The 13,214-nt window shown below is 40.8% G+C and overlaps 1 protein-coding gene across 7 annotated transcripts in view; it reads right to left on the bottom strand.

The window, feature by feature from the left end:
* The window catches only part of NHSL1 (NHS like 1), a 148,723-nt gene that overhangs the window by 76,704 nt on the left and 58,805 nt on the right, over window positions 1-13,214 (bottom strand). Inside the window, exon 1 of one of the 7 annotated variants that reach the window (XM_079970935.1) lies at window positions 5,249-5,385. The exons of the other annotated variants lie outside the window; for them this stretch is intronic. Coding sequence (XP_079827061.1) covers window positions 5,249-5,264 — 16 coding nt within the window. The 5' untranslated portion in view covers window positions 5,265-5,385. Of the gene's footprint in view, window positions 1-5,248; window positions 5,386-13,214 lie in introns of those variants that run through there. 7 annotated transcript variants of the gene reach the window in all.

Here is a 13,214-nt window from a genome sequence, read left to right as displayed (position 1 = left end):
AATGTATCCTGAGAGAAATGTATTTAAAAGATATGTATTTAAAAGCATTATTTCATGCAGATTTTTTCAAGAAACAACAAATGCAAACGGGATACAACAGACCTTACTGGTGAAACATGTCTGAAAGTACTGGAGACAGACCAATTCATCCACTCCTATTCAATGGCCCTAGTTGGCATGTCACATGAAAACCACAGTTTAATGTGAATGTGTGCTTGCTGGCACACACTGCTGAAACCTTCTCACTGCATCCCCCCACCATTACTTCTGTTGCCATGCCACCAGGAAACAAGCCAGAGTCTGGTATGTTGTGACTTCTAAACCTGGGCTCATGTTTGTTACCCCCAAACAAATTGTGAGCAGTAAGACAAAAGCAGAACTTTGGTTACTGCTCAAGCTTTGTTTGGGGAAAAACATAATTATGAGACCGGTTTGAGGCTCTAGCTTGTTTCCCATTGGCATGGCAGCACCTGGAATGGGGGAATAATGCAGTGAAGACTTTCAGCAATGGGCATACACACCCTGCGCATTCTCAGTAAACCATCATTAAATGGTTAATGTGGCTTAATGTGATGGTGGCTTAATGTGAAGGTGCAGTAAGGGAAGCGCCAATAAAGAAAGAAAATATCAAAATAAAGAAAGAAAATATCAAAATCTTGCTATTGTTGCATGCCACACCAATCTCCAAGCGATGCTAGATTCCAGGAGTTCCAGATGCTTATCCAGGCTCCATGTCTCCTTTTGGAACTGAGGCACAGTGGAGACTGTGGTGTCTTTATGGTATATGGTTTATTTATACGTCAACCTAAGCCTATAATGGAGGGATTCACAGCATCAACACCCCAAAAGAGTGTTATTTCTTCCATAGCCATAGCCTTGGATTCAAACAGAAATTGAACATTGTTCTCTGGCTTTCAAGCCAGCAGTTTACATCTAGGTCACATTACTGCTCAACTCTCAACTCCAAACTCTGGCTCTGCACCTCACTAGGAGGCTAGCCTGGCTTGATTAGCTTTTAACACTTGCTGGATCCAGGGATTAGAAGTCTGGCACCCCATAACTCTGCAGCACTATCAAAGTCCTGTTTAAACTTAAGCCATTAAAATCACCTGAAGAAAATATTGACTTTGGCATGCAATACTGTGAAAAAGATTTTTTTTTGTTGAGACTGCTAGTAATCCAACACTTAATAAAAAATTCTGATGAAGAGCAGTTAGCAAACATTTCAAATAAATCAATGCCCAATAATGTTAAGCCTTTAAAAGCCTGTAAAAGAAAGATGGTGTGTGCACTATTTAAACTATGTGCTTGAAATTTCACACTCACTTCGTTACTAAAATTCTTCCCATACCTACAGATTGAACAGTTGTACATATTTCTATGGCATTTGCTTCATTCATATGTGAGATCACATTAAGACTTTTTAAGAATTGCAGGAATTAAAGCTCCTCTAGCCCTGCTTTTTTCTTTTTGTAAATTTAAATTTGTATGCTCTAGAGCAGGAATGTAGATGTCTTAACCACTGGCTAAACTGTTTGGGGCTGATGACAACTCCCCCATCATATTCGGAGGTCCACAGATTCCCAAACATTCCCCTATAGTACTGTTTCTTTATATGGAAATTGTGAACATGTTCTACAAGGAAACATTAAACATTCTTGCCCTCAAGAAAGGAGAAGACTGAGAGAGAACATGGTAATACACTAACTTCTGATACTTGAAAGGCATGCCTGTCTGTAGTATATCTAAATCTGGAATAACAAATTATGTTTACGAATTTGGATGTGTTTACTTTTGTATTTGTTCAGTTTGTTTGTTTTTGTTTTTGAAAATTAAAAAAAAATGTTTTGTTTTTTTAAAAAATACCTGAAGAGCTTTCACACAGAAGAACAAAAATACTTTTTTTCTCTGCTGCCATTGAGGGCAGGGCTAATGGGCTTAATCTACAAAAGGACTGATTTCAGCTCAACATTAGGAGAATCTTTTTGGCAGTGGTGGGTTTCACTGAAGGTCTTCAAGGAGAAGATAGGCAGTCATCTGTCCAAGATGCTCTCACTCCAGATTTTCTCCATCAAGTAAGCAAATGGACTGAAAAGCCTACAAGGGAAGAGCCTGTCTAACATGATTATATAAACAGTATATTTGAGCTAAAACTATGGTGATAAATGATAGCGAAGGGGAAACCGAAGAGCTTGCCACATCCATCTGAAAACTTTAGTGCCAATAAATACATTTTCATATAGGTTGTCCAAAATAAATTATTTGCTAGTAAAACTCTGGTTGCAATCCTTGCCTTGATATTAACAACAATTATAGCTTTACTACTGAGTTGAGAACAAGAAGCACAACTGGATTCATTAATCCTAGCATAATTAAAATATGACCACAAATTTAAATTGAGGGATTCATACTATAAAAGCAGGCACAGTTTTATTCTCTTTCACCCTAGGAGGAATAAAATAACGCACCTTTGAGTACAAGCTGCCTAGCTTGACTTAGGAAATGCATGTGCTTTGAGATATCAGGGGGAAAATCTGTTTCTGATTCTAAACTTTACATATTTGCTAAGAACATTGCCAAGAAAAGAATCCAAGGAATGTCCTTACATGTATACTACACACGAGACAACTGGTGAGCAAGCCATTGATGTCTTTTAAAAAAGAGAGATGATAAATCAGCATTTCTAGTACAGTTTTTTCCTCTAGGGAGCAATAACCACATGCCCTGGATTTTTCAGGGATGGCCTCCAACATAACTTCTTACTATTATTAGCAGAAAAATATTCCTCCTGTCCTCCTTCCCCAAATCCACAGCTGTAAAATATGTAAGGCTGTGGCATATGCGTCTTTAACTGCAGTCACAGAGCTTGCATACCTTCTTCACAGCACCCTCTGCATTTTCTTTACAATGAAGTCATTAAGTGATCTAGTCAAACAGAAGCTTTCTCTTCAACCCTGGCTAATATCCTGTGTCTAATCTGACCTTACTTAAAAGTACCGGTAACTTTGAAAAAATAAAAAAAAAATTTCACCTCAATTCTCCTTTTGCATTATCCCTAATCCAGTCTATTCAGCTGCCTGATTTCAAAAAATATAGTATTTATCAATCTTTTTCACAAAGAATAACAACAAACCTTACACAAAGTAAACATTTAGAAGGGAGCATAGCTGTGGTTCTTGTATAGACATTTTAAATTCCAGCATCTTGACAGCCCTAGCATTCCAGTAGAAATGCTAGTATATTACAATATCCAGTGTGAAATATCCCCTCACAGAAGCTGAAGCTTACAGTATTACTAAATCTGCTTATGAGCTTGATTAAAATACATATGTTGTTGTATTTGCACCTGTGGGTGCACATGGAGGCCTTCATAGGCACCTACGTCCTTGTCCCTCCCCCAGTGAACAGGGATTTTAAATACAACTATGAGAGTGTCTACCTGGCAAGAGCAACATGGGGGGATACCATAATGAAGGCTCCGTCATTTCCAACTGCAAACAGTCTATCCACCAATTTCCCTACAGGAATCTTTGTGGAACAGAGCCTGCTAAGGGAGATGCAAGAGATTCCTTGCAAACACTGATGAGGGGTGGGGGGTGGGGAAGATGATACAACAGGAAGCACAAATCACTGATGCTTCCTGCTGCCTTTGCTGGTCCTCTTTGAAAGCAGTCTGAGGTCCCCGGCCACATTATTAACGGACAAAGGAGCAAGTATTAGCATACGTGAACACTTTTAAAAGTGCCCAATGCAGCAAACAAAAGTGTTGTTTTTAAAGAGGTAGGTGCAGATGGATCCTTGTGAAAACATTTTGGAGGTGTAGCTAGGGGTTCAGGTCAGGCCAATAAAGAAAAGAGAGGTGTTTAAAACTTTATCTTTTTATTTAAAATAAACAAAAATAATCTGGCAACAATGAAAATGTATTTTAAAAACAACAACAACTGTGATGACCTAGCATTCTGAGATCATCAGTTAATAATGCTTTATAAAAATTGGTATAAATTAGGGAGAAATGGAGGCAAGTATGTGGTTTTTTTGGGGGGACTGTTTTTATTATATATTTTGTGGTTTTTTATTTTGATTTTGTTCTGTGAACCGTCCTTAGACCTCTGGGTATAGGGCAGTGTGTGTGTGTGTGTGTGTGTGTGTGTGTGTGTACACACACACATACATACATATACAATATGCATCACATCCCATTGAACATGTGGAAATGCCCTATCTTAAAATGAATACAGGAATTCTGAAATCCATGGTCATTAATAATATTTTCCTCCACTGAAAACATAATATATAATATACAGCTGTTAGCACAGAAAGAAACATAAAGGGAGCTTCTATTAGTAGCTTAACTAGTAATTTGGTTATATTTTGAAATAAGTTTGAATTCAGTGCATTGTAAAAATTATTATCTTTACTTCTAGTGACATCAACAAAAAAACCACACACTTAAAGTGAAGAGCCACTGATTTCTATTAACAATTACACATCTCTGAATTATTCCAATAGCAGAAACACCAAGCCTAAGGAAATTCACATATACTCAGGGCAGGATTTTTTTTTAGAAAGGTGAACATACTGTGTGTGTGTGTGTGTGTGTGTGCGCGCGCGCGCGCTACTACTTAATCTAAAATAGATCTCAAAGTTAATACCAAATTTTATAAAGAAACTAACTTGTAGTAATGTTGCCTCTGTCCTTGATCACATTCACGCACTTATCAACATTCACCATGAAAAGAAATAACTGACATAGTTTGGTTTTGCATTTATATAATGACAAAAAAATTCATCATTCTCTCCAGGCATTCATTAGACCTCATACTGTTTTGAAAATAATTAAATGAAGGTATTGTCTGACAGATCCTATTAACTAGCATGGTCAGTGCACATGCTTCATCCAATAAATTGTTCCTAAAGTTCCTACAACACAGACAATGCTTTTTCAAATGCTTGGTAGGCTCAGCAAATTGAAACCTACAGAGCAAGCTTGCTCTTTTGTATGGGAAAGGATTACACATAGCATTCGAAGGATTCCAAGCAGGAATGAGTCTTCTCCCTGCTAATAAAGCACAAAGGGTTATGTAGATCTGTGCTGCCCTCTGACTCAAGAACAAGACTAAAGATTAAACTTCTCATAAACTTCTGAGAGTTGTAAAAGAGGGCTGCTAGCCTGTGATTGCGGGGGTGGGGGGAGAAACAGCAACAGCTGTACAGGAGAGTCACATTAACTTCCAAAAAGTCGCCTTACCTTTCAGGCAAAACATCCTGGGACTGTTCCATGGAGGGAAGTGAAAGGGTCCTGTTTGCAGAGAGTGCAGTGCACCAGTGCTAGGTACAGCTGTTCCCCAGTCCGCCCCATTCAAGCACACAGCCGAGAAGCATGGCAGCGAGCCAACTCCTGCTGCTATAGGAAGCTGCTGCCCAACCCACCGATTTCTAAACAACACTGTGGAACATCCCCATCTCCCACCTCCTCTCATTCCAAAAAAGAAAAAGCAGGGGGGGGGGGGACCCAGCCACTCTATTTAAGAAGGGAGAGAAAGACAACTGCACCTCTTCAGCCACGCCTAGCACAGTACAAACCTAAATACATTTGTTTTATCTCCCTTGTCAGCGCTTTCGCACTGAAAACAGCTCATATTCATCTACTGGTCAGCATCAGGAAAAATAAATCACCCTTAATCTACCTCAGCAGTTTCCTATGAATTGCCAAATTCTGGCTCTTTGTAACTTTTTTTTTTTTGTAATTGCTCTGGAATGTGTTACTTTTGAAGTGCTTTATTTGGCTAGTTTTCATATTGTATGCATGTGCATACACACAAAGAGAGACTTATGGTGCAAGTAAGGAAAACAAACAATCAAGAGCTGATTGTTATTACACTTGAATGTCACCAATGGTTTTCTGCAAACCTAAGGTGTCCTGTGAAAATACTAGAATTAGGCACAGCCCAAACAGGAACTTAAGCACACTTTAAAAATCACTGTTTGTCCCGGGTTAGCCTACTGTTTTTGCATATTGTTGATTATGCCTTGAACTGGATTTGGGATGTTTCATTGACTTTTTGTACTTCTTTTATTGACAGTATTCTATAGCTGTGATAACAAAAAAAATTTTTTTTAAGACAGAAGAGCCATTCTGCTCTCTGAGTAAAGTTGAAACTACACAAAATAGCGGTAGAGCCTTCTTTTCATGCTCACTAGTGGTTCCTTGTCGTCCTGGGGAAAAGTGGCAAGTGGGGTGCAGCAGTCAAGTGGGACTGTTGTTGTTCAACACCTTTATAAAGGATTTGGGGTGGCGCTGTGGTCTAAACCACAAAGCCTAGGGCTTGCCAATGAGAAGGTTTGCGGTTCGAATCCCTGCGACGGGGTGAGCTCCCGTTGCTAGGTCCCTGCTCCTGCCGACCTAGCAGTTCGAAAGCACGTCAAAGTGCAAGTAGATCAATAGGTACCGCTCCAGCAGGAAGGTAAACGGCGTTTCCGTGCGCTGCTCTGGTTCACCAGAAGCGGCTTAGTCCTGCTGGCCACATGACCCGGAAACTGTACGCCGGCTCCCTCGGCCAATAAAGCGAGATGAGCGCCGTAACCCCAGAGTCGGCCACGACTGGACCCAATGGTCAGGGGTCCCTTTACCTTTACCTTTACCTTAAAGGATTTGGATGAAGGAATTGAGGGCATGCAAAAAACAGCAAACTGGGGGGGGGGGGTAGCCAATGATGAAGATAGAATTGGGATTCAAGATGACCTTAACAGATTAGAAAACTGGGCCAAACCTAACAAAATGCATTTCAATAGGGACAAATGTAAGATTCTGCACACAGTCAGGAAAAATCAGCCGCACAAATATTGCCAGTGGATTGCCAGGACATGCAAAAAGGAACTAGGGTCTTAATAGACCACAAGCTTAACAAGAGTCAACAGTGTGATGCAGCAGCAAAAAAAGTGAAAGCTATTCAGCAAAAGTATAGTGTCCCCATTAAGAGAAATAACAGTCCCGCTCTATTCTGCCTTGGTCAGACCACACCTTGAGTCCTGTGTCAAGTTCTGGGCAGCACAATTTAAGAATGATATTGACAGGCTGGAATGTGTGCAGAGGAGGGCAACCAAGATGATCAAGGGCCACATGGAAGATGGAGCAAACTGGCTTTCACCTGCTCTGGAGGCTTGGACCCGAACCAATGGCTTCAAGTTACAAGAAGGAGATTCTGACTAAAAATCAGGAAGAACTTTCTGGCAGTAAGAATTGTTCAATAGTGAAATGGATGCCTACAGTATGTGGCGGACTCTCCTTCATTGGAGATTTTAAAGCAGAGGTTGGATGGCCAACCACTTGATGAGTTCAAGTTGAGATTCCTGCACTGCAGGGGTTGGACTAGATCAGGCATAGGCAAACTCAGCCCTCCAGATGTTTTGGGACTACAACTCCCATCATCCCTAGCTAACAGGACCAGTGGTCAGGGATGGTGGGAACTGTAGTCCCAAAACATCTGGAGGGCCGAGTTTGCCTATACGTGGAGTAGATAAACCTCGGTATCACTTTCAACTCTATAATTCTATGTTTCTATGAAAAGTTGTGCAACATGAGGCAATGGGTATGATTTCAGGTGGGAAAGGATACTTAAATTTTCCTCTGCCTACTGCCTACCTGCCTCCCTCCCCATTTTTATCTACTAAAGCCCACTCCCAGTCTCATTCATTGTCTCCCATCTCTGCCCCAAAAGAAGCACTATACAACATAATACTAATGAGTGATACAGTGTATATATGAGCAGTTTCTATGATACTACCATATACCTCAGAATGTCCATGTTGTTATAACTAAAGTTTAGAACCACAATGGGGAAAAAATTCGTAATGATAACTTTTCATACCGCTTGAGGATGAAAAGACCAACACCTTCAAAGTGTTTAACATAAGGAATAAAACAATTACATTATCAGGTATTTTGAGAATGGAATTTTCCAAGGCCACGTGCCTTTCCAAAGCCAGCAACAACACTCTTCTCCACTTACGAGTCCCAACAACTGGTATATAGAGGCATATTGCCTCCAACAGTGAACATGAAAACATAGCCTTATCCTCCATGAGTTAGTGCAATCCTATTTTGTTGTTGTTTAGTTGTTTAGTCGTGTCCGACTCTTCGTGACCCCATGGACCAGAGAACGCCAGGCACTCCTGTCCTCCACTGCCCCCCGCAGCTTGGTCAGACTCATGCTGGTAACCTCAAAAACACTATCCAACCATCTCGTCCTCTGTAGCCCCCTTCTCCTTGTGCCCTCCATCTTTCCCAACATCAGTGTCTTCTCCAGGGAGTCTTCTCTTCTCATGAGGTGGCCAAAGTACTGGAGCCTCAGCTTCACAATCTGTCCTTCCAGTGAGCACTCAGGGCTGATTTCCTTCAGAATGGAGAGGTTTGATCTTCTTGCAGTCCATGGGACTCTCAAGAGTCTCCTCCAGCACCACAATTCAAAAGCATCAATTCTTCGGCGATCAGCCTTCTTTATGGTCCAGCTCTCACTTCCATACATCACTAGCAATCCTATTTTAAAGCTATCCAAATCTTGTGGGAATCATGCTTTCCTCACAAACAAAACTTCAGGAGTTGGCAGCCCTGTGAAAACTCCCACAAAATGACCTTCTATGCAACTAGAAAGTGCACATGCATGTAAAAGCACTAATTGTTTTATTAGGGGAAATCAAAAGGCGTTTTTTTTCCAAATTGAGATATTCACTGAGAAAAACAAGTACACCATCTCACAAGGCCACTCCAGAACCTTGGTGAACCAAAGAAAGAAGGGAGATTTCAACACAACATTCAAAGGTACACATCTGAGGACATACCAGGAAAATCCTCTTGCGACAACCCTTCTTTCTATGCTCCATCTGCAGAAGCATCTGTTTCTCACAAAAGACTCTGGAGCAGACTCTATGGTCATGAATGCAGTTCCCCTGTCCCTCTCAGCTACTCAGAGGTTGACTGAAATCAGTGGTGTCAGAAGAGGGGGTGTGGAAGTAGTTACAGTCATGTGGGCCTTGGGACTGTGACAGCAGAAAGGGCACAGGAGAATATATGGGTTTCAGAGATGTGATCATGGGTTAGTGCTGTAATGGGGACTATTTGCTGTGATATGTGAAGGGCTACTAAAATAATAATACTTTCTTGTGAGTTTAATGCTGTTAAAACAGAAAGGAAAAGTGCAGATTATTTGCTACACTACTTCTCTGGGAAGTTGTCCAAAACATTACAGTTTGCACATGCACCAACACACAGTGTTGGAATAAGCATTTGGATCAGAGCCATTGGAGTTGGCTAAGTCCAGTCTTTTAAAAATGTGTTCATTAATTACCTGGAAGAGAAAAATAAACAACACATTAATGATGTTCCTAGGAGACAATAAGCTGGGTTGAAGCCATGAAGACCAGTACAAATCTTTAAGTAGCCATCCATAAGTGAAATGACAGTGAATGTTTAGAGGATAAAATGTAACATAATAAAAACTGAACAGAGGCCTAAAAGCCAATAAGATTTTTTGAAAGGATGAAAAATTAGGATAAAAATTGCCTTGGTAACATTCTCAACATGACCTGCAATTATCTATCACCATCAACAGCTTTTGTTTGGTCACAGTTAGGTAACTAACTGTGGATTTTGGTGTTGTTGTTTTCTATAATACAGGTATGCACACATGAAGTCTATAGGACTAGTATACATATTTAAAAGCATTTTAGCAATGAATGAAGAAGCCCTTCTTCAAAAAAGAGGCCAGCTCTTTTACACTAGTGTGAACAGTGGGGTTGCTTTTGTGACCAGCCGATTTGCAGTAGTTGAAGAGTTCATGATGTCTTATCTCCATGCCCTGAAGAAATTCATCCACTGCCTACTATTATGGCATACCCATCAACAGTCCTGATTTGACTAGGACATCCTAGAATTACAGAAGCCATCCCGGCTCCTGACTGGATGTCCCATAGAACAGAACATGTTGGCAGCTGATAAGCCCAGGCTTTCCTGAGTTGCTTGGGTGTTCTTTGTGAGTTATGTGCACTGTATCTGGGAAGTTCCACTAGGTGCAAATGGCAAGGAAACATGGTTTAGTATTCTGGGTGGCCATACCACAATTATGGCTACATCACAACAATAACATGCTCTTTGTCTACAGCTTTCTGAAAGTGAAATCTGAATGTTTTCATATTATTATATAGTTCTGAACAAAGATATGGTAGAAAGATACAGTAGATTTCCGTCCAAAAGACTGTGGTCACATCTACATATTACATTTAAAGCACATGACTTCTCCCCAAAAGAATCCTAGGAACTGTAGTTTGTTAAGGGTGTTGGGCCCTGTACTCCTGTGATAGGTAAACTTCACTACCTAGGATTCTTTGAGGAAAGCCATCTGCCTCAAATGTGTTTTAATTGTATGCTGAGGATGAGACCTGGGACCTTAGGGTAAAGGGACGGTAATAAATAAAGTAGTAATATGCATAGATGTGTCTTTATTTTGGGATGTGGTAGTAAAATCAACTGTAGAGTTGAAAAGGACCACGAGGATAATCTAGTCCAACCCATGCAATACAGGAATCTTTCACCCAACGTAGGTCCCACAGTTCTGAGATTAAGAGTCTCATGCTCTATCGAATGACCTATCATTAGGACTTCTCTATTCCTATCCAACTTTAACTTACCCCCTTTTTCCACAAGTAGCCTCTAGGTCTGCCACTACCCACCACTTTTTAAATAAGAACAGGTCAAACAAACCCATCAGGCGTACAAAGGGTAATGCCTCAGAGAGTTTGTGATAAGTCAAGAAAGGTATGTGCAAGCTCACAGTTCCAAACAGGTTTGTACGTTTCAGCCCAAGGCATTCCCTATTTGTGTAGATATGGTGAAATTTTGAACCAAGTTCGAAGGCACAAGAGAATAATTATAGTTTCTTCTTGCCCATGTTTTGTTTGTAGGGAAATGCTGTATTTTGGACTTTGTAATTTTGTTACATTATAGAAGTGAAACTAAAGTTGTCATAGTACTACTGTTGTCAATCTTTTTCAAATGTTGATTTGTATGACTTCCTGTTTTGAACATGCTAGCGGTAGCCTTTAATGTTTCAGCCTTGTGGCCTAACTTTAACACAAACATGCATTGGAGGATTCATTTCCTACTTTTTTTTACCATACATTTGCCTTGTAGTAGGTCAGGTTGTGACCTGGTAATGGGTTCCAATCCACTAACTGACAACCAATGTGCTAGGCTAATTTATGTGGCTGAAGTGAAATTGAGAAATGATGTAGATAAGGTGCTGGCGGTAATACATATGATCACATGCCCTCTGACCTCAGTCTCTCCTGGCTTACTAAATGGTGGGTCCAGAGCACGGTTAATGCTTCCTTGCGTAAGGGTCCCTGCTGCCTTGAAACTGGCCATAGACCCCTTAGACTGGAACAAGTATTGCAGTCACAAACACTCGATTTTGGGGGAAGGTGGTGGAGAGGGGTTGTGGTTGGGCAGCTACAAGCATTCTTGGATGATGCAGACTATTTAGATCCATTTCAATCTGGATTGAGGCCTGGCCGTGGGATTGGGTTTGATTGGCCACCATGAGAGATGACCCCTGTAGAGCGCAAGGATGGGGGAATGCAACCTTGTTCTTGTTTCTTATTTTGCTTGTCAGATTTTCATACCATTAACTATGGTATCATACTAGGCTAGCTCTGAGATGTTCCAATTTTACCTTCAGGACCATGTCCAGAGTGTTACGTTGGGAGACTGCATTTTAGCTCCCTGGCAGCTGTGTTACCGGGTACTGCAGAGCACCACCTTATCTGCAATGCTATTTAATATCTATATGAAGACACAGAAGTGGTTGTTTGGTGTTTGGGGACAAGTCGCCATCAGTATGCTGATGAAACCGAGTTCTATTTCTCCATAACATCTGAATAGGGAGAGCCTGGACGCGGTGGTGTGATGGATGAGAGAAAAGCTGGCAAGATGGCGGCACTATGGATGAGTAGTTCCCATGACTTAACTGCACTTAACTACAGTGTAAGAAAAAGTATGACAGTAATCTACCAAATATGCTAAATGCATAACTACAACAAAAAACCACAGCCATTCATATACCGGTACCTCATTTATATTTAGACACATGCCAAACCAAAAGAGTAGGGCACAGTGGCGTAGTGTGGGGGGTGCAGGGGGGGGCCGGCCGCACCGGGCGCAACATCTGGGGGTTAGGGTTAGGGGGCGCAAATCCACGGGTTAGGGGGCGCAAATTACTTGCCTTGCCCCGGGTGCTGACAACCCACGCTACGCCACTGGTAGGGCAAGCAGACAAAAAATGCAAGGGAAGGAAGAAATGGAGACAGCGATCATCATTTGAGATTTATACCAGCAGGAAAGGCCTTTCTTTTGCCCTGGGGATGGGTCAGCAGGTGCAGCTAATCAGGCAAAGTATATTACTGTGCCTGACCGTGTTGTCTTCCAGCAGGGGAACATGATTTAAGTTGGTAATCATTAAATCAGGCCTGCCAATTTAAAAGCATGATCCTTTAATGTATGGCAAATAGACGTGCTCCATCTATCACATGTCTAATGGTGAACCACACAAACACACATTGGAAAAGCCAAGAAATTTACTGCTATTACAAAGTTAATCATACAACATGGAGGCACTTAAAAATTACTTGCCTATCATGCTCTTCTTAAATATCTAGTGCTTAATAATATTCATATTGGTCTCTCTGAGCCATCCAGTCATTAAACAACCATACCAATGCTCAGTGGTATAGCAGTACATTTTTTTTGAAGTAAAGGAGTTCATTATGACTGCCCAGCTAGCTATCTACACTCCCAAGGAGAGTCCAAAAATGCAGACAGCTGTGTGTGTGTGTGTGTGTGTGTGTGTGTATACACACACACACACACACACACACAGACACACAGAACAGCAGCTCTACCTAACATCCAAATTTATTAAGATCAACATGACTGCAATTTAAGCTAAGAACAAGTTAAATCAGATCTATATGCAGAATATTTTTATATACGAATTTTTATACTCAAGCATTCTGCTAAGTGACATTTTTGAAAGAAATCTTAAAGTTCAAAGGCATCAAACAAAAACAAATCACTATGACCAGCTAAGATACAACCTAAAAGTAGCTTTAAAAAAACAAAAAAACAATTCCTAGAATTCTGAAAACTCTTGGAATGCCAGTGC

Source organism: Podarcis cretensis (assembly GCF_951804945.1).
Source record: "Podarcis cretensis genome assembly, chromosome: 3".
NCBI lineage: Eukaryota > Metazoa > Chordata > Lepidosauria > Squamata > Lacertidae > Podarcis > Podarcis cretensis.
The sequence above is the reverse complement of the archived record's forward strand: the minus strand, read 5'-3'. Positions and strand labels throughout refer to the sequence as shown.